General features: G+C 45.8%; 11 protein-coding genes across 11 annotated transcripts; 4 read left to right on the plus strand and 7 right to left on the minus strand.

Annotated features, from left to right (window-relative positions):
* Positions 1-192: 192 nt before the first annotated feature.
* On the plus strand, positions 193-2,029 carry L199_002647 (uncharacterized protein; the record flags this gene model as incomplete). The annotated part of the gene is made up of 6 exons (XM_064888386.1): positions 193-235; positions 350-502; positions 596-711; positions 823-972; positions 1,329-1,463; positions 1,577-2,029. The coding sequence occupies 6 exons, from the start codon at positions 193-195 to the stop codon at positions 2,027-2,029; spliced, it is 1,050 nt and encodes a 349-aa protein (XP_064744458.1).
* A 396-nt stretch (positions 2,030-2,425) lies between these two features.
* L199_002648 (uncharacterized protein) lies at positions 2,426-3,363 on the minus strand (the record flags this gene model as incomplete). The annotated part of the gene is made up of 2 exons (XM_064888387.1): positions 2,426-2,610; positions 2,670-3,363. 2 exons carry the CDS (start codon positions 3,361-3,363, stop codon positions 2,426-2,428), a joined length of 879 nt encoding a protein of 292 aa, XP_064744459.1.
* A 413-nt stretch (positions 3,364-3,776) lies between these two features.
* Positions 3,777-4,348, minus strand: L199_002649 (50S ribosomal protein L36; the record flags this gene model as incomplete). Its single annotated transcript, XM_064888388.1, has 3 exons — positions 3,777-3,788; positions 3,861-3,909; positions 4,071-4,348. 3 exons carry the CDS (start codon positions 4,346-4,348, stop codon positions 3,777-3,779), a joined length of 339 nt encoding a protein of 112 aa, XP_064744460.1.
* A 628-nt stretch (positions 4,349-4,976) lies between these two features.
* On the plus strand, positions 4,977-9,018 carry L199_002650 (uncharacterized protein; the record flags this gene model as incomplete). The annotated part of the gene is made up of 10 exons (XM_064888389.1): positions 4,977-5,129; positions 5,206-5,248; positions 5,314-5,368; positions 5,444-6,428; positions 6,495-6,820; positions 6,873-7,302; positions 7,354-7,500; positions 7,560-8,204; positions 8,263-8,419; positions 8,489-9,018. 10 exons carry the CDS (start codon positions 4,977-4,979, stop codon positions 9,016-9,018), a joined length of 3,471 nt encoding a protein of 1,156 aa, XP_064744461.1.
* A 633-nt stretch (positions 9,019-9,651) lies between these two features.
* On the plus strand, positions 9,652-11,130 carry L199_002651 (uncharacterized protein; the record flags this gene model as incomplete). Its single annotated transcript, XM_064888390.1, has 6 exons — positions 9,652-10,095; positions 10,217-10,354; positions 10,414-10,491; positions 10,560-10,757; positions 10,843-11,028; positions 11,104-11,130. 6 exons carry the CDS (start codon positions 9,652-9,654, stop codon positions 11,128-11,130), a joined length of 1,071 nt encoding a protein of 356 aa, XP_064744462.1.
* A 90-nt stretch (positions 11,131-11,220) lies between these two features.
* On the minus strand, positions 11,221-11,946 carry L199_002652 (uncharacterized protein; the record flags this gene model as incomplete). Its single annotated transcript, XM_064888391.1, has 1 exon — positions 11,221-11,946. One exon carries the CDS (start codon positions 11,944-11,946, stop codon positions 11,221-11,223), a length of 726 nt encoding a protein of 241 aa, XP_064744463.1.
* Positions 11,947-12,069: 123 nt separating this feature from the next.
* On the minus strand, positions 12,070-13,255 carry L199_002653 (uncharacterized protein; the record flags this gene model as incomplete). Its single annotated transcript, XM_064888392.1, has 2 exons — positions 12,070-12,903; positions 12,962-13,255. 2 exons carry the CDS (start codon positions 13,253-13,255, stop codon positions 12,070-12,072), a joined length of 1,128 nt encoding a protein of 375 aa, XP_064744464.1.
* A 447-nt stretch (positions 13,256-13,702) lies between these two features.
* L199_002654 (uncharacterized protein) lies at positions 13,703-14,029 on the minus strand (the record flags this gene model as incomplete). The annotated part of the gene is made up of 1 exon (XM_064888393.1): positions 13,703-14,029. The coding sequence occupies one exon, from the start codon at positions 14,027-14,029 to the stop codon at positions 13,703-13,705; it is 327 nt and encodes a 108-aa protein (XP_064744465.1).
* Positions 14,030-15,014: 985 nt separating this feature from the next.
* Positions 15,015-18,321, minus strand: L199_002655 (uncharacterized protein; the record flags this gene model as incomplete). Its single annotated transcript, XM_064888394.1, has 5 exons — positions 15,015-15,119; positions 15,202-17,637; positions 17,691-17,815; positions 17,861-18,105; positions 18,176-18,321. 5 exons carry the CDS (start codon positions 18,319-18,321, stop codon positions 15,015-15,017), a joined length of 3,057 nt encoding a protein of 1,018 aa, XP_064744466.1.
* Positions 18,322-19,822: 1,501 nt separating this feature from the next.
* L199_002656 (uncharacterized protein) lies at positions 19,823-20,342 on the plus strand (the record flags this gene model as incomplete). Its single annotated transcript, XM_064888395.1, has 2 exons — positions 19,823-20,143; positions 20,295-20,342. The coding sequence occupies 2 exons, from the start codon at positions 19,823-19,825 to the stop codon at positions 20,340-20,342; spliced, it is 369 nt and encodes a 122-aa protein (XP_064744467.1).
* A 51-nt stretch (positions 20,343-20,393) lies between these two features.
* Positions 20,394-22,792, minus strand: L199_002657 (uncharacterized protein; the record flags this gene model as incomplete). Its single annotated transcript, XM_064888396.1, has 4 exons — positions 20,394-21,460; positions 21,510-22,453; positions 22,511-22,573; positions 22,662-22,792. 4 exons carry the CDS (start codon positions 22,790-22,792, stop codon positions 20,394-20,396), a joined length of 2,205 nt encoding a protein of 734 aa, XP_064744468.1.
* Between the last annotated feature and the right edge of the window lie 1,728 nt (positions 22,793-24,520).

Below are 24,520 nucleotides of genomic sequence, written 5' to 3' on the forward strand. Positions count from 1 at the left end.
TTCAACCGGGTTCTCTAAATTTCATACATACATAAACGACGCACCTTCACCTCCCGTCCGACCCTTTTCATCCCATCGCATCTGAACGACTCTGCGTGTACTTCGCCCCTACAATCGTTGACGGTCTTTCAACGTTGATAATCTAGCTTAGCCTAACAAAGGGAAGATTATAAGCAGAGCACAGCAATAGCAATGTCTGTCGAACTAAGTCCAGCCAATCAATTGGGATTCCCTCGTAAGTTTACACTTCCCCACCTATCTTAGTCGTAGCAGCGTCTTGAAACGGTGTAGCCCATTGCGTGTGACTAAGCATGAAAGATAAGATGTTGACCAGCTTGAACACCTGCAGGTCCCCTGACATCCCTTGTCAAACGATCTTTACTCATCCACAATCCCAACCCTCACCCTGTAGCATTCAAAGTGAAGACTACAGCTCCTAAGCAATATTGCGTTAGACCAAATTCAGGAAGAGTAGAATCTGGTGAGAGTGTAGAGGTACAAGGTTAGTCATTTTATCTCTGAGTCCTTTACATGGTGTATGAGTAAATGCAAAGTGACTCAAATGTTAATGATGATTTGATGTTTGTACTCGTAGTGCTTCTCCAACCACTTCAACAAGAACCTCCTCCTCACGCAAAATGCAAGGATAAGTTCCTGGTACAATCAGCATATATCACCCCCGATGAGGAGATGCACACTCTTGGAGAAATGGTGAGTTGACCTGTGTCATCGCACCTTTACTATATCGCCCGACCGTGATCGAGGAATCATGTCAATGCAATCCAACATTAATTTGAACTGTACTGATATGATGTGCTTTAGTGGTCGCAAGTCGAAAAAACCAACAAATCAGCTATTCACGAACAAAAGATCAAAGTGGTATATCTCGCTGCTGAAGATGGATCGACCGGTCAAAATGGTATTCCAGAAGAGGACGATCACGTAGGAGAAGCAAGTAGACTGGAAGAATCTGTGAGTACTTCAATATTTCATCGCGCACATTATATTGCTTCTTTCCTACTTTTTGTCATTGGTGTATGTCAGAAGAGGGGATTTGACGTTTGTTGTTGCTCTTTGAAACGATGTGCAAATTTGATTGAACGATTGAATTCAAATTCTTTCAATTTACATTGAATTTGTGCGAAACGATGAATATTTTGAACGAACGAAAAACAACGAAACGAACGAAATTTTGAACATTTATTTTGTTGTCGATGTCGCATTCTGAATTTACGGGTTGTATGGTGTTTCTTCTTTCTCTTCACTATTCATACTTTTCCTGTCATATCCTCTTATCTCCACTTCATCCTCCTGATTGTGCGACTCAGCACAATCTCCCTCACGATGGATTAACTCGCTGGACCACTAAACCCGATAAGGAATACGATCCAGAGTTATTTCGTAATGCTGGGTTCTCGTATTGGGAGACACCCAAATCACCTTATGTTCCTCCTCCTTTCCCTGTTGGTTCAAATCTTCATTGATCTTTACATCACATCGACGTTTATACTACCTTTGGACGATCATGTTTTTCGAGCTTTGTAGGCTGACTTAATCTGATTTCTCTATTCAATAGGCAATCTTCTCTCACGCGCAGTCCTCACCTTCCCAACCTCTTCCTCCAGCACATGACAAGCCTATACCAGTTCCCGTCCAAGTCTCTCCACCTTCCACCGCCGTCGCACCCGCACCTCAAAGTCCACCTCTTGCGGACCTCACACCGGCCCAGGCGGGAGCGACCAACATCGCTTTGGAGAAATCTTTGAACGCCACAACGTCCGATTCCGAGAAATTGTCAATTGCTTTGAAAGAGATTGAAAAACTTAAATCTGAATTGGAAGAAGCCAAGAACGGACCTCAAGTAACTGGATTAAGAAAGAGAAATACTGGTGCTACCAGTGGAGCTGAAACCGTAATTGAAAAAGCTAAAGAGGCGGTAACGACATCGGGTGGTCAACAGGGTGTACCACTTGAAGTGGTTGCTGGATTGGTGGTTGGTGTGTTCGTCTTGACTTATTTGTTCTTCTAGTTGAAGATGGAAATAATTGAGTGTGGTTAGATGAAGAAAGTTGAATGTTGAAGGAAAAAAATATATAACCATATATGATGGACAGTATGTAAGATACTTATGAGAGCGAGAACGAGGTTTGACGATGAGTTGTCTTCGATTTGAAGTGAAGTAATGTGGAATGATTTTTTATACTATATACATGATATACTTTCTTTCTCTTGTCTGAGAGTTTGTTTTTTAACACTTTATACATATTGGTTTTTTACAATTCCATTCTATAGGATGAGATGAATTTCCTTTCTATTTCTCTGTGAATATATTAACTTTGAAATCACACCCACAAGTGCATCCAGCAGAATAGGGTTGGTGTATATCAAAGCGTATATGTATATAAGGATCTGCTGTTTACGATATCTATCCAATACGTTTCCATACCCAGTTAGCGTCAGCGCACATCGTCCCACTTACACACCTCCCCTCAGGTACTTTATCATCTTCATTGTCTCTATCATCCCATCCATGTCCTGTCCATGAGATCCTATCTAATCTATATTTTCCATCTCCGCTTAACTTCCCCAAGATCTTCTTGGTTTTATCGTCTAGGACATTATCTAAGACCGTATTTATATCTTTTGAACGATTTTGGTCCATTATCAACGTCCATTGACCATCTCCTTGGAGGAATGAACAATGGAAGTATCAAGATGAGTAAAGTCAATAGCAGTAGAGAGCAATTCGGCTTTACATCTTTTGAAAGCCTTTGAACGGGAGTTGAGGAATCGAGCGGAGATTGATATTGGATGATGACTCGTTCCTTCGTATATCTCCAAACCATTCGAGGTGGGTGTATTTTGTCCGAGGATTATACTGTTTGGTATATATGAGGCAAATTGATTACTATTAAGGTGAATTGAGTCCATAGGCAATACTTCTTGCACTGATTCGGTCGTATCTCCATCAGTGTGGTTGGTAGACTTACGAGTAGGTCGAACTCGCCACATGTTATGGTATAGGGGTGAATCGTACATCTCTTGTGTATTTACATTAGCACTGGCTAGAACCTGACTGTCACTCTTACCCGAGGTGGTGCAAGTATTGGGATCAGTAGTGTTAACAGAGCCTCCAGACCCTTCTTTCAAGCTTCCGTAGTCAATCAGTGGATGAACACCATATCGCTCATCAACGGCATTATAACTTATACGAATATTCGTCGAAAGAGGGATCGAAAATTCAGGGATGCTTTGTTCAAGTTCTTCCTTGGATTTCGGCGGTTGTATGTCGTCGTTAGATTTGCGGTGGGGATTAAACTGGGATTTGAGAAATGAGGATAATCTTGTAGAAATTTTAGACATTTCCATTTGGTAACGGATCCAAAGATTTGATGGAATGCGAGTCGATCCGAATGAAAAACGGTTGTATGCGGTATAACGTTGTTGACAGATCGCCCATGTATCTCATCTTCATTATAGTAAAATAAACTTAAAAGATAATTTGACTCGGAGTGCTGTATTGATCTACGTCATTAGAGAAAAAAGGGATTGAAAGGAAGAGATGAAGGAAAGTTCATATACTGAGCAATACTACCACACTGTCGTATAACATCATCCATATCAGTAGCTCAACTTTCTCGTTTTCAGTTTGCCGTATAAGAAAGAGGTATACTTGGCATAATTTGTCATCGTTTAAAAAACGAGAGTCGTGTGCATGGTGTATGAGTATCGTATGATGCGGCTGCATGTGCTTCTACCTCTACAGCTGATAGAATCTATCCTTGACGCTGATCGTCGGAGTATTACACATTAGCTACAAGGTTCATCACAGACCACTGAATAAGAAAGTGGTAGCTTACTTGTTTATGTTTAGGGTTCTTCGAACAGATAACGTATATTCTTCCTTTCCTAAATTGCACGAAAATGCCCATTGATCAGCTTGCCATACATCTAAAGCATATGATGCATCGTTCCACCTAAGCTCATATAGAGTAGCGATAGGGAAATATGCAGATCTCCTCCACTCTATATGGATGACAAGAGTGTTACAATGAAGTAGGATCACTCACCTCCTCACGACTGAACATCCATCACAGAACCTCTTGACACTACTCCTCACCTTCATACCTCTCACTTGCATTACTAAAGGCTGTGCCCTACTTATCGTCGATTTAGTCGTGGATGTTATACTTGGTATTTGGGATAACAAGGTGGGTCTAACTAGTGATGAGGTGAAAGAAGCAGACGAGGGAGGGGGACATGAGGAACATTGTCGTACGGATTGTCTGGATGGTCCAGCGAGGGAATTTGATAGAGTGGGTAGTCGTTTCAGGATCGTCTGTATCATTTTGATTTGCTCTGCTGTGGATCTTTGGGGCTTCGAGGTGTGTTAATGCAGTGATATGTTCACGTATGAACAGACAAATGCTCAAATGCTCAATGAAATCTCGAAATGTCGAAATCTCAGTTACCGATAACTTACGGTCCTGGTTCTTGTGAGTGCGAGTGCCACTCCTCGGGTATTCCGGAGTTATAGGGGGGTGTGAGTTACCCTGAACAGTGAGTGATGAAGCGATGAGCCTTTGTCCTCATTGATCCCCCCTGCTGGATATCCCCCTCCACTTCATTCATCCTCCTCTTTCACCTCCACTATTCTCATTCACAGCACACTGCTCATCACAATAGCTAACACACTCAGTCACTCGTATCGGGACATAGCATACAGCAACCCCCATACATCCAAGCACGCCGACTTCGACCAAGAAAACGGAGAATATCGACGAGGGAACATTGCAGCGGAAAGTCACATTTATATTACTCATCGGTGAACTTATCGCAGTTTGTTGTATCTATAACCTTACTTCTTCCTCCCTCCACCTCCACTCATAACGACCATTCTTTCCGGAAAAGTCGCTTCGTCACAGAATCAAAACATCGATACAGAAGGATCAGAGCTAGCTAGCTACCTCTTCAAGATGCCCGCAAGGAGGCAAAGTGCGGTCTCGCCTTTCGATCCAGTCACTGGATTACCGGTCGAAGGTCTGACACCCACATCGTCAGGTAGAAGTAGAGGTAAAGAAGGCAAAGAGAAAGAAACTTTTGCTTGTAATTTCCCAGGATGTGGACAGGTAAGTACTGCCCTTGTCATGCATCTCATTCTGGAGAAGGTCAAATGACGATGTTAATGCATGAACTGCTTTACAGAACTATAGTCGTATGGAATATCTGAAACGACATCAGCGAAAACGTGCGTTACTAGATTATTATGTGCGGTGTATGACATGCTCTCTGCTGATTGATCGTCTTATACAGACCAAGATGATAGACCTTTCCAGTGTAAAGATTGTACAAAAGCTTTTGCACGAAGGTGAGTTGACAAATTGCACCAAAAGCTGCATATACCTCTTAGCTTACTAATATTCCATTCCCGTTCCTTGCACAGTGACGTCCTACTCCGCCACCGACGCCGATGCCATCCCACACCGCCGCCTACCGACCGAAACTCACATTCTCCTCCCGCACCTCAACGGAATTACCCTGGTGTACCCATCTCATCATCCCGCACCGATGCACGAGAGGCATCACCGGCACCTAGAGGTCGAAAGCATCCACGACGATCCAGTGGCGATGAAGAAAGAGACGCTACCCGCCCGCGGCTCGATCCCAGTTTAGATCCAAGCCTCGAAGATGATTTCACTGGCGGCGAAGATGATAATGACAAGTATCCCGAAGGAGCCAACCGATTCAGTCGTCAAAATGGCATGGGCAACGGTGGTGTCTATTCTGCTGGTAATGGTAACCCATTCTATGGTTCTGGGAGTGTTCCTGAAGGTTCAACTTATACACCCCACTTGTTACCAATGTTTCAACAAGGTCAGACATTTCATAGCCTGAATGACCCCAATCACCTAGAAGATGCCTCAGCTCTACTATCAATGGCCTACCCTGGAGGTGTACCTGGTGGAGACAATCCAGAGTTACCGAAAGATCTTCCCGATTGGGCCAATAACCCTACAATCAACATGATGATGGAAGCTGCTGTAGCTGCCAACAGGAAGCAGGAAGCGGAAATTAGCAATGGAGCCAACGGTGATACGCATGTCGATCAATCTAGAACCGATACCACCGAACAACCTGTTGTCGATCCGACACTCACTGGTGAAAATCCCGGTGTGAATGGAGGTGAGACCAACGGTGAAAATTTTCTAAACGCGATGAGCTGGATGTCCGGAATGGGCACACAGGGAGTGTTGAACCGAAATCAGAACCAGAACCCGAACCACAGCAACGGCCAGAGCCAATCACAATCGCCGAATCAACAAGAGCAGAACTCGAACTCCCAAAAGAAGGGATTGACATCGACGCAGAGTTCGACGCTTCAATCGACCCTGAACTCAAATAGTGACATGGGCACACTACTAGGATGGGTAAGTGTTCTCAAGTACCAGAAAACATACAAGTATTCTGACATGCGTGTATTTCTTTCATTTCAGATGCAAATGTTCGCTTCGAGCATGAACGGCACGACTGGTCCTGGTCCTTCTCCAAAACCTCAATCACCTTTCCCTCTCTCATCGCTGTTCTCTCCCTCCGCATTTGGCATCACCAATACGGACTCGAACGATTCGAGTGGTGGAAATACCCAGCAGTCGACACCAATGTCACCTACCATTCTAGGTATTCTGGATCAAATGGCGATGTATGAAGTACCTCAGACACTGGAGAACCCAAATCCGGAAAGACCCCTTCTCAGGCTTGCCAATGAGGAGATGAATCTGAGAGCAGGTCAAGAATGGTTTGACAAGACCAGTCCATTCTAGTGAGTGTCACCTATCATATTGGGATGAACAGAGTGCTGATGTTACTTGTAGTCTTCCTGCTGAACGATTTGCTGGTGTATATCAAATCCCTCATTGGGCATTGCCGCCTTTGCGTACATTATCGGTCATGGCTTGTCGGACTTATCATACCGTCCTGAACCATTTTTCGTTTGTTCACATGCCGACGTTCAAGCTCAACGATACAGCTGCCTGTTTGGCATTTGCGATTTGTACAGTCGGCGGTATACGAACCGGGAACACTACTGCAGCGGATGCTGCTGTACTGCAATCTTTAGGTTTAAGCGGTATAACTCCGCCTAAGGCTCTAGACGGACCGGTTGTACCTGATCAGAGCTGGGAGAGTATCTATGCCGCGAACTGGAAGAAAAGCGTTGATGACAAACCGTACGATTCGGAGAATGTGAACAATTGGAAGAATGGTCCTATAGTCAGGAATGAGAAAACAAATATGCTTGTGAAGGTGAGCTTCAAGTTGACGTCCATGATAATCAGCTGACTTTGCCAAACATAGTCATTCTCGCTTGCCCAAGGTGTGCTGATGACTGAATATAACGTCGCATTGCTCCAAGCATTGATCTTATATCACACACCAAACTTCCTAAGTGAGAGTGAATCAGAGAGGCTCACTGCAAACATGTTCATGGGGACTATTGTCAATGTAAGTACAGGCGGTGTATTTAATGTCTGCATTATGCTGATCGTTACTTCCCTTGCTAGATTACTCGACAAATTGGTTTCTTCACTCCCGAAGCTGATCACTTCGCCATGAAAATCAAAATACCCACTGAACCGTATACTCCCAACGAACTGGATAGGTGCTGGAAAGAGTGGATTCAGCTGGAGACTCGACGTCGGACCGCTTACCTCGTATACCAATTGGACACAGTTTCAGCACTGGAATCCAATATTCCTTGCATATTATCATCCTGCGAATTGTGCTATCTACCCTTGCCGGCACCCGATACCCTGTGGAAAGCTCCAACAGCCATTGAATGGTTAAAAGCTGTCAAGAAATACAGACCTATGAGTCTGGATGAAGGTATGAGAAGAATATTCTTTTTACCGACGTTCGGATCTTTCGACAACCTGCATGAAAGTGCCGATACAAAGTACTACAACTTGCTCAATACTCATGACTTTGGACCGTTCGCAAGATTGGCAATGGTGCTTACGCTGCTGAGGGGAGTGATCGATATAGGGGAAGGTAAAAGAGATAGGGGAGATTGGAGGGATCTTACGGATTTATGGGTAGGATGCAGCTGGCTGAGACCTTCCAAAAGGATGTTGGCGCAAGATGGAACTGATCTAGGAAGGATCACGAGGGAGAGTTTGCGAGGTAGATTTGGCATGGGTTTGCAGAAGGTGAGCTCATAGAATCGATTTTGGTGATGATAAATGCTGATCGACCGTTCATTGTCAGTGGAGAGAAGGATGGGATTTCGATAGATTGTGTATCTCCCCGTCCACGTCGAATGCTTCTCGAGCGAACTCGGCGGGTATCAGTCCTCAAAGTACTTCGAGTGGGTCATCGGGCGCTGAGCCTGAGTTGCCCAAAGAGACACTGAATTACTGCGAAGGTGGGTCAACAATTTCACAAATTCCAATTGAAATGGATGCTGATCGTGGGTTTTTGGTATTATGTATAGATGCCCTGCCATTCTACTGGCTCGCAGTAGCTCTGCTCAACCAGCTGAACAACTCACCTCATACCGAACCGGGATACAATCATTTCGCAGGCGTGCGATATGGCGATATGCTAAAAGCAGCTCGAACGTTCACCAGAACAGGTGAAGGTATCCCAGGAGCCAGCATGAACGCGACGGGGACTTCACCATCTTTCGCTCGACAGGGATCAACCTCAACAGCAAGTGTAGTCAGTGCCAATGTTCCTACACATAACAATCCTGGTTCAACCTCTTCGTCAATCTCCCCTCCGGGCCCTGCGCAGAATGGCAATTCAATCGACGAGCTGGATCTGTCTGCGATGTCCCCTGGAACGATCAATGGATTCTTCGAGGCTCTTGCTGGATCGAACTTTGCTGAATCATATGAGAATGGACAAGTGCCCATATCGTCTAGTCATATGAATAACAATGGGTTGGATAAGCGGGTTGATGGTGGCGGAGGGATCCAGGGGCAGGGTCAGTTGGCTGAACATCTGGGGTTTATCCTGTGATTGTCAAGCTCAAGGCTGACAGTAGGTCGGATGTAGGGATGAAAACGAGTTTGTGTTAAACATTCATAGTATATACCATACATATTCTCTATAGGTCAATTAGTATTTTTGTACACTAGGTTATTCCACTTCTTGGTATTCAACGTTTATTTCTCTTTTGAACCACTTCCGCTAACAGCCTTCTTCAAGGTATTGTAAGCGGATTACTATAGTTGTCGACTCTATATTTATGTTTTTTCGGTCTATCTTGACTTCCGTTCCATGTATGAATCTGTTATGATATTTAGCTCCACTGAAACGGCGAAATTAAACATAATGTGGAGTAGTGGAGTGCCACGTGCACATCGTCATTCTGAACTTGAAGCTCAAAATAAAAAGATAGAATGTTGAGTTGAGACTGCGTCTTTTGTCCATCTCTTTGCTTCATTATCCTGTCTTACCCCTATCCTGATAACAATTAGTCTGGGTATCCACAAATTTCAGCAGCTATTCGATCATCCAAAGTCATTTAGGAGGACAATTACTCAGTCTGATTTCAAGCAACTTATCAATCAAACCATACACCTCTCAAACACGACTTATCAGCACTTCACTAGTCTTTCCCTTTACTCCCTTCCTTTCATTCCCCTTACAATGCCTGGAAGTAAACGACGAGCACTGAAGAAACTTCTCTCTCCCAACTCCGGTCCCTCTGATCCATCAACATCTACGTCTCCCTCATCTTCTCCCCCTCAATCAAATTCAACTTCGTCAAACTCTCTCAGCCAAATGATCTCACCGCCTTCGGGTCAGGCTCTACCTCCTCCTGCTGTACCGCTCTCGCAGGAAGAAGTTCAGGAAGATTTGATATTGGAGAATATGCATCAGAATGAAAAAGCTATCGGACATTCCACCTCACCTGCGAATTTGAGGCCTACAGAGGTGGCGGCTCCTGCTACTGTCGCTGCATCTCCGCCTCCGCCAGCTGCAGGATCAATGGGAGGTGGGATGTATGGGAATGCATTTGGGTTAGGCAGTAATGGAAACGGAGGAGGGAAGAAGAAGAAATCAAGTAGACAGAAATTCGAGGAAAGACAGGTGAGTTAAGTTAGCGAAAAGCTTCTGTTGTTCCATCATCATTTGTCAAATACAATGAAGACGATGATCCTACACATTGACTCTGATTGACTGAGAGACTGACCAATGTTCACTCTTATAGGCACGAAAGACTCAAGCTCTCCTTGAGTCCGCACCTCCCGATGATCCCAATTGGAATGCTCAGCTGGAAAAAGAACGGTTGGAGGAAATCCAGGTGATTGGTGATGCCTGTACCGTTCTTGGAAGAGAGATATACGAGGTGAGTGTGATTCTTGAAAAGAATATCACAAAGCTGAATCAAGCTAATCGTCTTCACAGATCGCACCGGACGGCCATTGTATGTATTCTGCTATAGCGGATCAACTGGCCGAGATTGGTGTATTACCTTCCAAGGATGTGAGTGCTCTTTCGTATGTGAGGTCAGAAATGAACGAGCATCACTGATACACCTTTCCGTATGTCAGGCCGAGAATTATTCCGTGACCCGAAATGCCGCAGCCAAATTCATGCTTTCCCATCCAGACGATTTCATGCCTTTCTTACCGTCCATCACAGGCGAGGATTCAGCTGGAGCGACCGACGACGGAGTGATAACCGAAGCTGGGTTCAAGAAGTATTGTCAGTTGGTAGCTGAGACCGGCGAATGGGGTGGTGAACCTGAGGTAAGTCGAAGCTATCAGTATGATCATATCTGTGGGTAATCATGATACAGTATGCTAATGTGTAATCACTTGTCGCCGAATACAGATCCAGGCTCTCTCTCGTCAATACAACGTCCCGATCCACGTCTTCCAAAGAGGTCCACCTACCGTCGTCTCTCATGGGGGCTCAGCGGATGCCTTCGGAGGAGCGATGACTCCCGAACAGAGTTTGGCCGCGGGCGATAAAGTGGTGAGAATAAGTTATCACAAGAGGATGTACGGGCTTGGTGAAGTGAGTGTCCGTTTCAGTGATCAAGATGCGATCTGTCAAAATGTTGGCCGAACTGACTTTATCTGTCTGTCGCAGCATTATAACAGTTTGAGAAAAGTGTAACATGGATTGGTCCCGATTAAGATATACATAAGACATTATCCAGCAAGGCACATACGAGATATCATTGCATATTGTGTGCAAAACCCTTGTCTATGTTTCCCGACTCGTATTATTGTCGTCTCCCAAAGCTTTACCACCTTGAGCCCTATAGTAAGCAAACAAATGTCTAGCCGTTGACACGGAGATCTCCTCCATATCTTCATCTTCAGGTCTTAGCCCTTGATACCAAAGGGATACCTTAGGTTCAGGTGGTCTAAGGGAACCAATATCATTAGGATCAAAGTTCCAGATGACTCTTCTATCATCTGTGTCTTCTGAAATAGCACTAAGTGTCAGATTTCGTGCGTTGTCATTGAGAATACTGGAGAGAAGATTCTTGCTATCTTGATTCAACCCATTCAGGGCTTTACTTGCCAGAGAGGGTCTGTAGAGCTGCAAAGGAATCCACTGTTCGCCATCAAGTCGTAATTTACCTCGGCTTTGATCTTCCTCCATGATCATCGGTGTGGGTGTAAATTCACATTCAATCTGAGGACGTATATTCACTTCCGCCTCTGATCGTATATCTCGGTCGACTTTCAACGTGACAATCTCAGACCCAGGTCGATGGTGGATTTGTAGTTGAGAAGGAACGACGACGTGCATCGATTCTGCCGTTGACAGATCGGGAGAAGCAGAAACGATATTGAACTCTACCTTGCGATTGACTTCCTCGCCACTTCTCGGGTCATTAACGCAACTGATAATATGGGTGACATGGGTCGTGGATTCGTTAGAGATGAGAAGGAGTATCAGCATGTACGGAGAGACTCTCATTGACCTGCTGCACATTAGACCATTGAGTCTTTGCGAGTGAGCATTCGCAAGGCTAATAATATATACGGTACAATGCATATGATGTTTTGGGGCTGCGATTGTACTTGTGTATTCATTCGACAATCAGATGTATCTCACATTGCCTTGTAGCCAGTACTTCGTTATCAGATCTTGAGTTTCTTTGCTTGTCAATGCAGTCTGTTGCCTGTCATTAACATCATAAGGGACCACCCGCAGCTCGTCATCATTCCGTGCCTTCAACTCATCCTCTTGCCACTCCTGGAAGGTCCATTCTTCTTTCGGAGGTAATCCTCCTTTCTCGCTGATCTTCTCCAGAACATAAACAGCATGATTACGATTCGCATCATCAATTCTTTCCATGATGCTGTGTCGTGTGGGTCCATCGTACTTTGTCAGTTCGTCACTATGGGAGTTCAGCAGATAGATATCTCGCACAAGGTATTGTTTTCTCGAATCGAAGACTTCAAGCAGACCTCGTTCGGGGAACTCTTTGATCCCGATGGGCACCGCCACAGTTTGGAAAGCGGGCTCGACACTATTGCTGATCGCAGAACGAAAATCATGGACCGCCCTTGTAATTCCATCAACCTCTCGATGAACTGTATGGGGTACTTCAGAAGAGATTTGTGTATGTCCCAAAGATGTTCTTCGAGGCATTCCAACAACACAGCTCGTGAGATAGGTTGTCACGTCGTCATCGATTTGTTGAAGTAAATGAGGGTCATGCAGTGCTCCGGTAGCTGCAGAGTGACAGGCCAGTTCTGGTAGATCAGCAGCGTAGCGAGTGATCAACTTCTCGAGATCCGTAGGATTAAGCTCAGCGTAAGACATCCCATCTTTACGATGTGGGATCGAAGCATCGGGAACGCTTGGATCGTCTTTCTTCATCGGAAACCAGTTCCATCTTGCCCGACCATTCTGAACGACGATGCTTTCCTAAGACGTATACGCTATCATTCCGATCGGCCAATTGGAGTTGGGAAGACACATAAACAGAGTCGCAATCGCTTAGTTGGGAGAGTCCGGGACTTTTGGGATCCAGCTCCCAACGATCGATGGGTACGTAACGCGTACCTGGACCTTCCTGAATCAGATCTCCTTCTGATTCGTTGACTGAGGCTGGGAGACGACGATGATAGAAAGACAAGGGCTTTTGTTGATCTTCTACGCTTCTGAAATCAGGTTGTATCGTCCAATTCAGCCCGTCTAGTGTACTGATTACAGCGTCCGTTTCAGTGTAGAGTCGTTCGGGCTGGTCATCCGGCAGATTCGTTGGGAAGATGCTCATGTCAGTGAGTCTGATCAAGGTTTTGCAGCTTTGTTGTCTACTATACGACGAAGTAGTGTGAAACTGGTCTAGTACAGTAAGAGCAAATCGAAGACGGTCAACAGTTTCGGTACCTTATATACATATACTGCACCATGGTGTGACTCTTCTTAGTGGCGAAACCCAACTTCTGTTGATGAGCAGAAGGAAGCTGGGAATTTTACAGATCAAAGGGAAAACAAGAAGACAATTCTGAAACGCCAGAATGAGACGACACTCAAGATGCGAGGGATACATAGGTGAGTCATGCACATCATGCGAAGATCTTTTGTATTTCAATACTACACGCTGTACCCCTTAACACAATGCCACCAACTGCCACCTTGTACCGTTGCTGTAAGATAGTTTGCACAGCCTGTTATGGATACGAAATTCTCGTGGCTTCTACATCCACGATCCCTATCATCTTTACTCCTGATTCTCATGTGGAACTGCAATCTCCATCACAAACAATTGTAATCCAGGTCTTCGTTCCTCCCAATCACGATCATCACTGTCCCCCGCCCAAATACGTCTAGCCTCATCATAAGGGACCTGTCTGGTCGAAAATCCATCAGTCGTTACATCAATCTGAGCTGTGGGTATAGCATCTGGACCTTGGACATCTGCAATCTCCTCGAATCTCCATTCCCCATAACCATCCCGATATATGATAGACTCCAATACCATCGTACAATTCCTTCTAGTTGCTATATCGATAGCATCTTGAAGAAGGCTCTTGGTCAGGTTGTCCATCTTGATGATTGCTCCAGAAGACAAATCAAGCTCGTAACGTTTTCCGGGGATATATACCGAATCAGGTTCGATGGGCAGTGGCACTCCACTACTGCGGTCGATCATTCCAGGAAGTGGATCACCACCGAATTCGAATGGTCGTCTTTGATCTTCACAAGATCTAAAATCAGGAACGAATGATGTTCCCTGTTTTGTACTTGGTATACAAATATCAACCGATTCTTTAATCACGTCGACTATCCACTTCTGATTGTCCACACAGCTAATCACTGATCGGAATAGGCAGCCTGGATCACCTAACTCGGTGTATAAGGGATGGGATTGGTGAAGAGTTCCAGGTGGATATAGCAAACAGGTATCGGAACGCTGGGAATTACCGAAAGGGGAGATTGAGATTTCGCTCATCGTTGGGAAACTCATCATCGACGGGTTACAATAACGTCTGTTAATGTACAGTCGAGAAAGGCGAGTAAGGCAAGGAATAATTGAGGGCAGTCGACACACCACTGTAGAGGTGAATAGGGAGAAATTGAACAGTACAAGTTCAAGTATCAGATGGAAGCATGCTGTCTGAACTGCGCTCTTGAGGTATAACAGACTGGTCTTTCCTACACAAAGGATTTACCTTCGGGTACAAGCAAAAGGACAGCACTGAGCTAACTTCAAGAAGCCTCTTGGGATCCTTTGTACGTGCACAATGACTGTTGATCTCGAATCGTGTCATAGCGTTTCATAATCTATCAACGTAGCAAAAAAGCAAAAATTTGAAAATGAAAGCAAAGCCAAATCAAGCCAACATGATGTGTTAAGTGGAAAAAGACCAATACGAAATAAATATCAAATCTGACATAACAAATAACGAAAGATAGAAGAACAAGACATACACAAGTAAGATGACTTTTCGACCACTCCATTCCATACAAATATAAACAGCAATTCTTCATCACCATCTTTTGTTTCTGTTTCTTTTTGAAAATGAGGTCGCTTATAGTCTCATTTCTCTCAGGATAGTTTTCGCTAACATCTGATATTGCCAACCATCACCTCCTACCCTCCTAAATTGTATACCATGTAAAGGCATCCATGATACCTGAAAACAGAAACAGAAACAGAAACAAGATAATTAGCACACTATTATATATCAAAACAACATGAAATGATATGTAACTCACCTTCACAACAAATATCTCAAATCTCACGATCAGGTTACTACCTGCTGCACCGGACTGAGCCAGTGCCCAAGCGTCCAACTCATCCTCCTCTTGTGGCACATGTGGTCCACCAGGCGTACTTCTCTTTCCAGGTGTAGAAGGAGTATGCGGTTCACCCATACTGAACGTCCCACTGGATCCAGCTTGTAAAGCCTTGTTTGGCGCAGGAGAGGTAGTCCTACTTCCATTCATGTTTTGTTTACTCGATTTCCTCCTCAGTGAGGGTTTCCTCCTGCTCTGCACAGGTTGTTGGTTGACTGAATGTAAGCTCGTATTCGCTTCGTCACCATTGACAACGCTATTCAGGTCGATCGAAGGGATATGTACACATTCGAATCCACCTTTGATAGGACGATGTTTGATTCCCAGTCGATTCAGGACATTTGAAACGTCTCGAATAAGTTGAGTAGCAGGTTTGGTCGATGTTGTAGATACTGAGAATAAGCCTTTGAGGTAAACAGACTTGACATCACTGCTAGAGTGAGTATCGGATACTGTTCCAGCACCTAGTTCAGATTGAAGATCCGGTTCCAGGTTGGCAGCATCTTCTGCATGTACTGATGACTGTGCTGGGTGATATTCGTCCGCTTCTTTCGGCGTGTTTAACCATGATGGCTCGTTAGGTGTGCCTTTACGCTCGCGCTGTGAGGATCTTCGACCGAGACCAGTGGCTCTACCGACCGTACTGGATATGTTGGAGATGCTGCCTACTGAGACACGTCGTTCATGCTTTGTAGCCTTGTCGGAAACGGTGGTAGCTCGTCGGTGATCCCCTACAGCGGTGAGCGGCATTGATGGAGAAGGTGTCATACCTTGAGAAGGAGGGACGTTGGTTGAGCTTGCACGTGAAGGAGCAGCTGAGGAAGCAGGGCGTGGACCTCTGCCCAGCAAACTGAATTTCTTAGTCAAACCTTCATCGCTGATAGGTATAGGGCTGGGTTGAAGGGATGAAGGGAGAGGAGGTTGGCTAAGAGATGGTTGTCTTGAATGCGCATGGGGTACATCAGCGATGTTGGAACGTTCCTGATCGGCACGAGGATGTTGCATGACGGGATTGGGAACCTCTTCGGTACGCTGGCGAGGTTGAGGTAGATTACCAGAATCATATGCTCCACCCATAGCATGAGTGGGTGGTTGCAGCTGAGCGACTTGTCGACCATAGCCTTGAGTTGCATCGTTTCCCTCGATTGACATGGTGGAAGATGCGAAATGACCTTTGCCGTATACTCGTTCCCGCTCGACTTTCTCCCTAGCAAGGAAGTAGATGGATATAAGTGGATCAAATCCTCTAGTTGGATCTAAGGGTTCCTTCTCCTTTACAACCGGTTCTTCGACCTTCTTCTCCTCTTTGAATAGCTTCTTCTTGGCGAAATCGAATCCACTAAAACGCTTCTTCTTCGGAGAGTCGGTTACGTTGCTGACGTCCATACTAGAGGTGGACATAGAAGGGCCTCTTCGTCGATCTTTGCGAGCTTCGTAGGCAGCGACACACGATAGATAAGCATCTGAAGTGAGAACCGCACGTAGGTCATCGTAAATTTGTTCAGGTGAACCGAAAGTGAATCCTTCCATCATTTGAACTATTTCCCAATCTAATTCATCGGCACGTAGGGGTTCTCGGTGAATGAGACAAGAATCAGGTGGACCTTCATAACCTTTCGTTAAAAATGGGTGAGATAGGACTTCGGTAAGAGTTGCTCGTTCAGCAGGGTTGGTGACGAGCATCCGACTGAGCAGATGTTTGCAGTCCGCACTGAGCCAAGCGGGATATTCGCAAGCACCCCTCTTGATTTTGGCATGTAGCGCTGGCATACTCTGATCATCGAAGGGGACTTTACCGCAGACCAAGACGTAGAGGACGATACCGAAAGACCAGACGTCGACCTCAGGTCCGGTATAGGCTTTAGCATTGAGCAATTCAGGTGCGGCAAAGTAGAGTGAACCGCAGAAAGTGGAGAGATGTCTATTGGGTGCGTATAAGTTGGATAGACCGAAATCGATGATCTTTATATTACCATTTTTCGATATTAGGATATTTTCAATCTTCAGATCACGATGAACGATGGAGTTCCGATGACAGTAGTCTAGAGCCGATCCAATCTGTCTAGCAAACTTCCGAGCTGCTCTTTCCCTCAACCTTCCATGTGATATAATGTAATCCAACATTTGGCCTCCATCGATGAACTCGAATACCATGTAATGATGATTCTGATGTGAGATGAATTCGCGCATACCGCAGATGTATGGATGATGAAGTAATAGGGAGATGTGAGCTTCTCTTATCGTACGTATCTCTTTCGACTCATCACGCTGGCGTTGTTTCTCAGCTTCTTCGGGTGTTTTGGGTTCTTCGCGACGAGTGGCTTCAGTATACCGAGGGATGATCTTGACCGCACACTGGATACATAATCAGCAGACTGCATACTACAATATGAGAAATTACCACTCACCTTTTCCTTGGTTATAACATTTATTGCAAGTTTGACTTTGCCCATACTACCTGCACCTAGCGTTTTACCTAATTGCCAGTCTCCTACAATCCTAGTTTTACTCCTTCCACTTCTGGATGAACTACCTGCAGCATTGTACGTCCCGTTCTCATGACCGTTTGTTGTCGTACCATTGCCATTAGTCTGTCGATGCTGCTGTTCCTGTTGTTGCTGTTGATACTGCTGTGCGTTCATACTTCGTGAAACGACCGCAGCTGCTTCCTCGTTGATAGTAGGTTCTTGGGGATGAGCAGAGGTCGAGGGGAAAGATGATCCGAGAGGAGGTTGATCCGGTGTTTGCGACTGAGACAGAGAGGATGGTCGATGTACGGATGGTTCTGTTGCTGACCTATGTGGTGATCTGGATGGTGTCCGGCTGAGAAGATAAATTGGTCAGCGAGATTTGATATAGTTTGGCGCTAGCAACGCTCGGTGCATCAACTTACCTCCTGCGCCCGTCTTTACCAACGATATAATCCCATTGAGCACCAGTATCTACCATCCCCATATACGTTGGCGTCGGTATTCCGTCCGACGTGAACTGATCTTGCGCTGCCTGTACGTGAGCTGGGAGGGGGTTGAAGGATGTCATGTTGGAGTGAATGGTATAGCGGATGTTTTCGGTCAGCAAGAAGTTACACCCAGATGGTGGTGGAGTAGCACGAGTGGTCACGAGTTACGACCTCTGTGAGCGTGTCGAGCTGTGAGATGGGTGTGATGTCAAAAACACAGGTAGATGGTAATGTTCGATATTGACGTTGACAAGGTTGATAGGAGAGGGAGTGGTACAGTTGGACCCCAGTGAACTACCACTGTTCCTGATGTTCTGCTTAGGCTCTTGATAGGTTATATCCTCGCGCGATGCTCATACGCCAGACATGGTAATCATGAGGGATGCCGATGCCGAGGGGGATATATATGCGTATGTATGTTATAGACGTATGTTATATATGTTATATATGTTGCTATGTTGGTATGTTGGTATGTTGATGCGATGATATGTCAGGGATAGGGGATGTAGATGGTATTTGGTTACTGGTTGCTGTCACCATGTTATGATGATGACAGCGCACCCACACCACGTGGCATGCCTCCCAACGGGATCTTTTCTCAACCCTTCAACGGAATTACCAAGTGGCACTTGACATTTCACAGGTAGGATCACTGTTCATAATGGCACACGAAACAGACATCAGCTTATGCATCAATCAGGTCATATGTACTGTATAGACAACAGCGAGGTACAGCGCAACATGAGACAGTGGGATTAAAGATACACCGTGGAGTATCCCCGTCATACCCGTGTGCGACTTTTACAATGAGATTTGTCTAATATACTTCGAGGAATCATTCGTTACAGCAAAAACCGATCAAGCCTCATCTCTTCGTCTATGTTGAACTCCCGGGACTCTATGCTGAACCCTATGATCAGAATGGATTCTTGAGTGCTCCAAGAGGAAGTTGAAAGCCCACCATGCCGCCGAAGTAGAGCTGTTGCAGGCGAGAATGTGCTTGGTATCAGGCGAGGGAGAGGCCGAACGAACGTCTTTCTCGAGTAACCCGAGCTGTACTTGCTTGACTGGTTGTGAAGGAGAAGGAGATGGAGATGCGGACGGGCAGTCTGCAATTGAGTGGTTGTGACAAGGCATCCTGAACAGATGGTTTGAGCTGGCTGTGGTGGGGTATGAGAGTCGGTGTGATCGTGTTGAAAGTGGGTTAGATTGACTGTTCCCGATATCGAAATCTCAGAGGATACACTTACATATGTGTATATGAACATCATCGAGTCAACTCCCATCTCACTAGACGAGATCAAACATCTCCCAATGGTCCACTATCAAAGGATCCCGATGATCTGACTCGTAAAGCCTTCGACCTTCTTTTCACCTTGATAGCCGTAGGATGATGAAATCATGTTTGGGCTTTTGGTAGGTGACTAGTTTGGTCAGATATGGTCGGAAAACGAACGACCTCACACTTCAAAGGACGAGGTGAAAAGTCTATCTTGGAATGGAATGACTTTGTCTTCAGATCTCATCGTTCCCTCATTCCACTATACCGCATAGTTTCCCTCGAAATCACAACTCTCAATCATGATTAACCCCAACCTTCCACCTCCCCCTTACTCACCAGCACCCGAATCTCATCTTTCACGACCTCAACAACATGTTCATCTTTGCCAGCCTGATGACATACCTCTCCTACCCCTTGTAAACCCTTCACCTGATATCGATATACGATTTATAAGATCATTCCCTCGAGCATTGGAAGACTATCAGCGCTCTTCATGTCCTTCCAATTGGGGCAGGTATGGACATGGTGTCAGACTGTCTTCATCAGATGTCAAGGATAAAAGCAAAGTGCTAGAATGGGTATACTGGATTGCAAGTCTATTTGCGTCTCCACAAGATCAGGTGACCATTCGAAGATCAGCTGGGGCAGAGACGAATGTTGGTAGTTTGCCAATGATCAATGGTTTCGGACTTCATTGATATATCCCTTGCGTTGGACGTGTTGGCTAGATGGAAAGAATGGGATTAGCATGGTTGAATAATCGTAATTTAGTTTCTGAAATTGATCAGTCAGTTCATCAATCAGTTCCAATCTGACTAATGCAAGACGTAAAAATGCATTCTATCATGACTCAGCCCAGCTCAATCGTAATTACGCCCCAAGATTTATCTCTTCCAATTCCTCCTCCACTGGCTTTTCTCCCTTTCTCAGTCCTGTAGTAACAAGGGGACTCGCTAATCTTTCTTCCTGTTCGGAATTACTCCTCGACATGGTGATAGCTGTAGGTGAATGGGCGATCTCACTAGTAAAGCTCGGGCTGGGTGATCGAGTCGTAGCTCGTTCCAACAACTCATCTTGGGAAGTCATAGACACCACACTTGATTCTCTTTCTTTCCTTCCCGGTCGAGAACTACTACCGCGTATAACTGGTCGATCACGTTCATCCTCATTGATGAAAGTTCTAATATTGAGCTCAGAATTGTTTGCAGCTCGTGGCGGAGGTCGTATAGATTGTGTAGCGGCTATGACAGATGGTGGAACAGATATCAACCCTTCTGATCCTGGTCCTCTGGATGTCGCTCTTGGAGTCTGCTCCGAACCAGTGATAGAAGAGGTTTCGTCAAAGCTTGATTCTCGTGATAATGGTGAAGGAGTTCTAGACGGTTGTATCAACACGGGTGATCGACGATGTTCTAATCCCGCCAAAGCTAATTTCTCCTCTTCTCGCTGCCTCTCCATTTCTGCATCTGACATTCTAGGTGAACCAAATTTCTCCGCTCGTCCACCTTCTAAATCTATATTCACCATCTCAGCTTCGCCAGCGGAAACTCTGGAAGCTCTACGCGAAGCATTACCAGCTGACACATCAAGGTTCATCACCCATCCGCCTCGCAGCCCTGACTTTTCCGCTTGAGCAATCGCTGCCATAGCTTGAACATCCGCTCGTGTGGGTAGGTCAATCGGTGATGGGACAGGGAGCGGTTCTTTACGACGAGATCTAGGAGGTGATCGAGATGGAGGGGAGAGATAGCCAGAAGCGGAAGTAGGAGCTTTCAGTGGATGATCAGTCGCTGGGGTGATGACGCGGACTGGGGACGGTGCAGGATGTCGAATTTTGGGAATAGGGGGTTGTTCGGGTGATGCGGGTGGAAGCAGGACATCCGAGTCGTGAGGGACAGGTGTACCAGGACCAGCGGGAATGGAAGGTGAACCGAGGACTGAGTCCGGGTCAGCGATTGCGAATCATCATCAGACAATTTTACTCACCTGGTATTTCAACTTGTGCGGCGCTCTCGCCCACTCGCATCCCAATACCTAACCCTTCCACAGCTTTACCCTTCCCTTTACCTTCCGGCTCATTCGAATAGCCTGCCAGAACTCTTGCTTCCTCTAAGCCCTTCTCGATATCCTCCACGTCTAAACCTAAACCTAAGCTTTCCCACTTTCTGACGGACTTATCCCACCACGCCTCAAGCACATTCCATCCTCGATATTGCCCACCAAGCCTGAGGCCTCTTCCTGATTCACCAAAAGATCCACCACCATTATAGCTCCCATATCCTATATCCTCCTCTTCATCTGATGTATTATTGGTCTTATCTGCTTCCCAACCTTCACCTGATTCTAACTCCTCCACGAACGAAGCTAACCATTTCCCCCATCCACCTTCACCATCACCCCTCCAAAGCACGCACTTCCTATCGAAATCTCTTCCAAAGACAATGACCTGTCCCCACGATCCTCCGGCTCCAGGATCTAAATCCACTCCAACGTAGTTTCCCGTACGATCCGATAACAGGGGAATCCATCCTCTGCACGCGTAGAGTTTCTTGATCCAGTTGGGTGGGACACTAGCCATTGTGGCCAGGACAGCTGCATTGTTCCCAGCCATCGGATTGTGTTCTGCTTGTCTCCAGAATGCCCACTCTCTCATAATTTCTTCGAGAGGTAGGAAATGTAATCCCATGAACAATCCTCCAGAACCAGAGATGTTGGCACAGGCTTCTAAATCTTGACCATCTACAGCCAAGAGGGATTCTCTGACTGCGCGGGGCAAGCTGCACCCTAGCTCAGCTTCGAAAGCAGCGAGGAGATGTGGGTTGGCGGGGCCGTTTAGCGTTTCGAGAAGTTCGGGAAAGGAGTCGACAAGGGCATTTCGTAAACGGTGGAACGTATGAGTAGGGGGAGGGAAATAATTCGGTGAACCGGCGCTACCAGGTACACTAGACATCAGCAACACATCAGAAAATGGTGAAATGATGACTTACAAGGCATCTTTCGGTGGATAGACACTACTTCCTCTTCGACTTGGACCAGGTGAAGACGCTGCGCTATCGGTAGCCTGATGTTGTCAGCAGGTCCTTCTTCTCTCTCTAACTCACCAATCCGCCATCCCCATATCCCGGTCCATTGGCATACCTGGCCGTAGGTAGACTAAACGCGTCCATTGTCGAGTTCATGACTGAACGTCTATTCGCACCTCGACTTGATGAACCGTTGGTACCAGACTGACCACCGAAAAAGTTTGATATGGATTGTAAGAACGGCATGATGGCTGGAATAACTTTTACACGTCGTCAGCATACACTGTTTCAAGGGGTAGAGAAGGGATCATGGCTGCTCACGGATGTTCGAGGTAGAAGATTGGGGGATTTGGGAGTTAGTTGATCAGAGACCCAATGGACTAGTCTGTCTAGGCTTGGCGATGCTAAATTGGCTGCGACGAGGCTTGAGGGATTCCAGAGCTTCTGCTAGATGGTGCGCTGACGTTTAGGATTGTAGGAAGGTGCACATGGTGTCTGATATGTAGTAATTGTTGTCAATAAGGTAAAGATGAGGATGATTGTTTGATCACTCGTCTGATCTCTGTTCGCTGTTCGCTGTCACCACCCTCTGCTGTAGAGTAGGACGCGCTAAACCAAATCCCGCTTGTACCACGTCTTTTTACATAATCAACTAACTGTACTGCACATTACTGGAGATAGCTACTGTGTATAGCCACCCGCTAGAATGTAAACACGACTTGATGCATACTCTCTTTTATGTTCTATATACAGCATTGCCGTCCTCTACTGTTCGTGCGCAGCATGGACCTTCGCGGGCACCCCCCATAAATGCTTCCTTATTGGCCCTCTTCTCGTTCGGAAGTAGCTGAGCAACATGGATCTAACTCATCTCCTCAGCTCGATCCCGGACCTCATTAGCGGCTGAATTGTCAACCGTGCCGAAGAGAACCTTTTGATCATTCTTGCTCAAAACGATTGAAACATTAAAGAGTCGTCGTGGGCTATTTGGTCATGAACGAACAGGCGATACCCACCCGGATCTTGAGATACTTCAAATATCAGCGTCGAGATTCTCTCATCGAGCAGCGAATTAGGCCAGTCGATCCAAACTGGCATGATTACCTGTTGTGCTTGGTATTAATGTCTAGATTACCAGTAGGTTAGATATTGAGCTTACCTTCGTGAATCTGCTAATGATCTCTCGTGATATGAATCGCTCCCACCACCATTCGACTACGTATGTCATCAACCCAGTAGCATCTCGACCGATCCTGATTGTGAGTCTCGTACTCCATGTCGAAACAACCAGGAGGATCATATACATGTACCCAAGAAGAGCGTAGTTGCAGATTGAAGGGGTACAAGTATCATAGCAACAGATAAGGTGAGTAAATCCCAAGCTTCACCGGAGCTGCACCGATTTCGATCCGTTGTTCACTCGTCACACAGAACATGAGAAGGATCGTCCAACCAACAAACAAGGGATAGGGAATATCCATGTTACTCAATGCTTCGCAACCAGAAATTTCCGGATGATTTGAAAATGCATAACATCTCTGATCTTAATCGATGCTAGTCCAGTCTCAATCGACTCGAAAGAGTCCAATAATGACACCTTTAAGACCCTCGCTTCATGTGATAAACGCTAACCCGCATGCTGATCCTCTTGATGCAATGTAAGGTCACATCAGACGGTACCTTCTTCTCTCGTCCGTAACATGGCAACTCAAGATGAGTGTCACTTCAAACAAACCTCGAAGTCCGTATTTCAATCGATATTGCAATGATCAAAGCGAAATTTCAACCCGCCTGATCATCTCGAAATTGAGGAGCAGCGTCAGCGACACAATCTCTGAGCAAGGGATATACTCCGACTGATTACCAGTATTATCATATCATCCAACATCGTCAAATCTCCTTATCACCCATGGCTGCGAGAAGAAATTCAGTACAACGAGAGAAGTCATTATTGTTGCTTTGGCCGATGATCCT

Source organism: Kwoniella botswanensis, chromosome 1 (assembly GCF_036426115.1).
Source record: "Kwoniella botswanensis chromosome 1, complete sequence".
NCBI classification, from domain to species: Eukaryota; Fungi; Basidiomycota; class Tremellomycetes; order Tremellales; family Cryptococcaceae; genus Kwoniella; species Kwoniella botswanensis.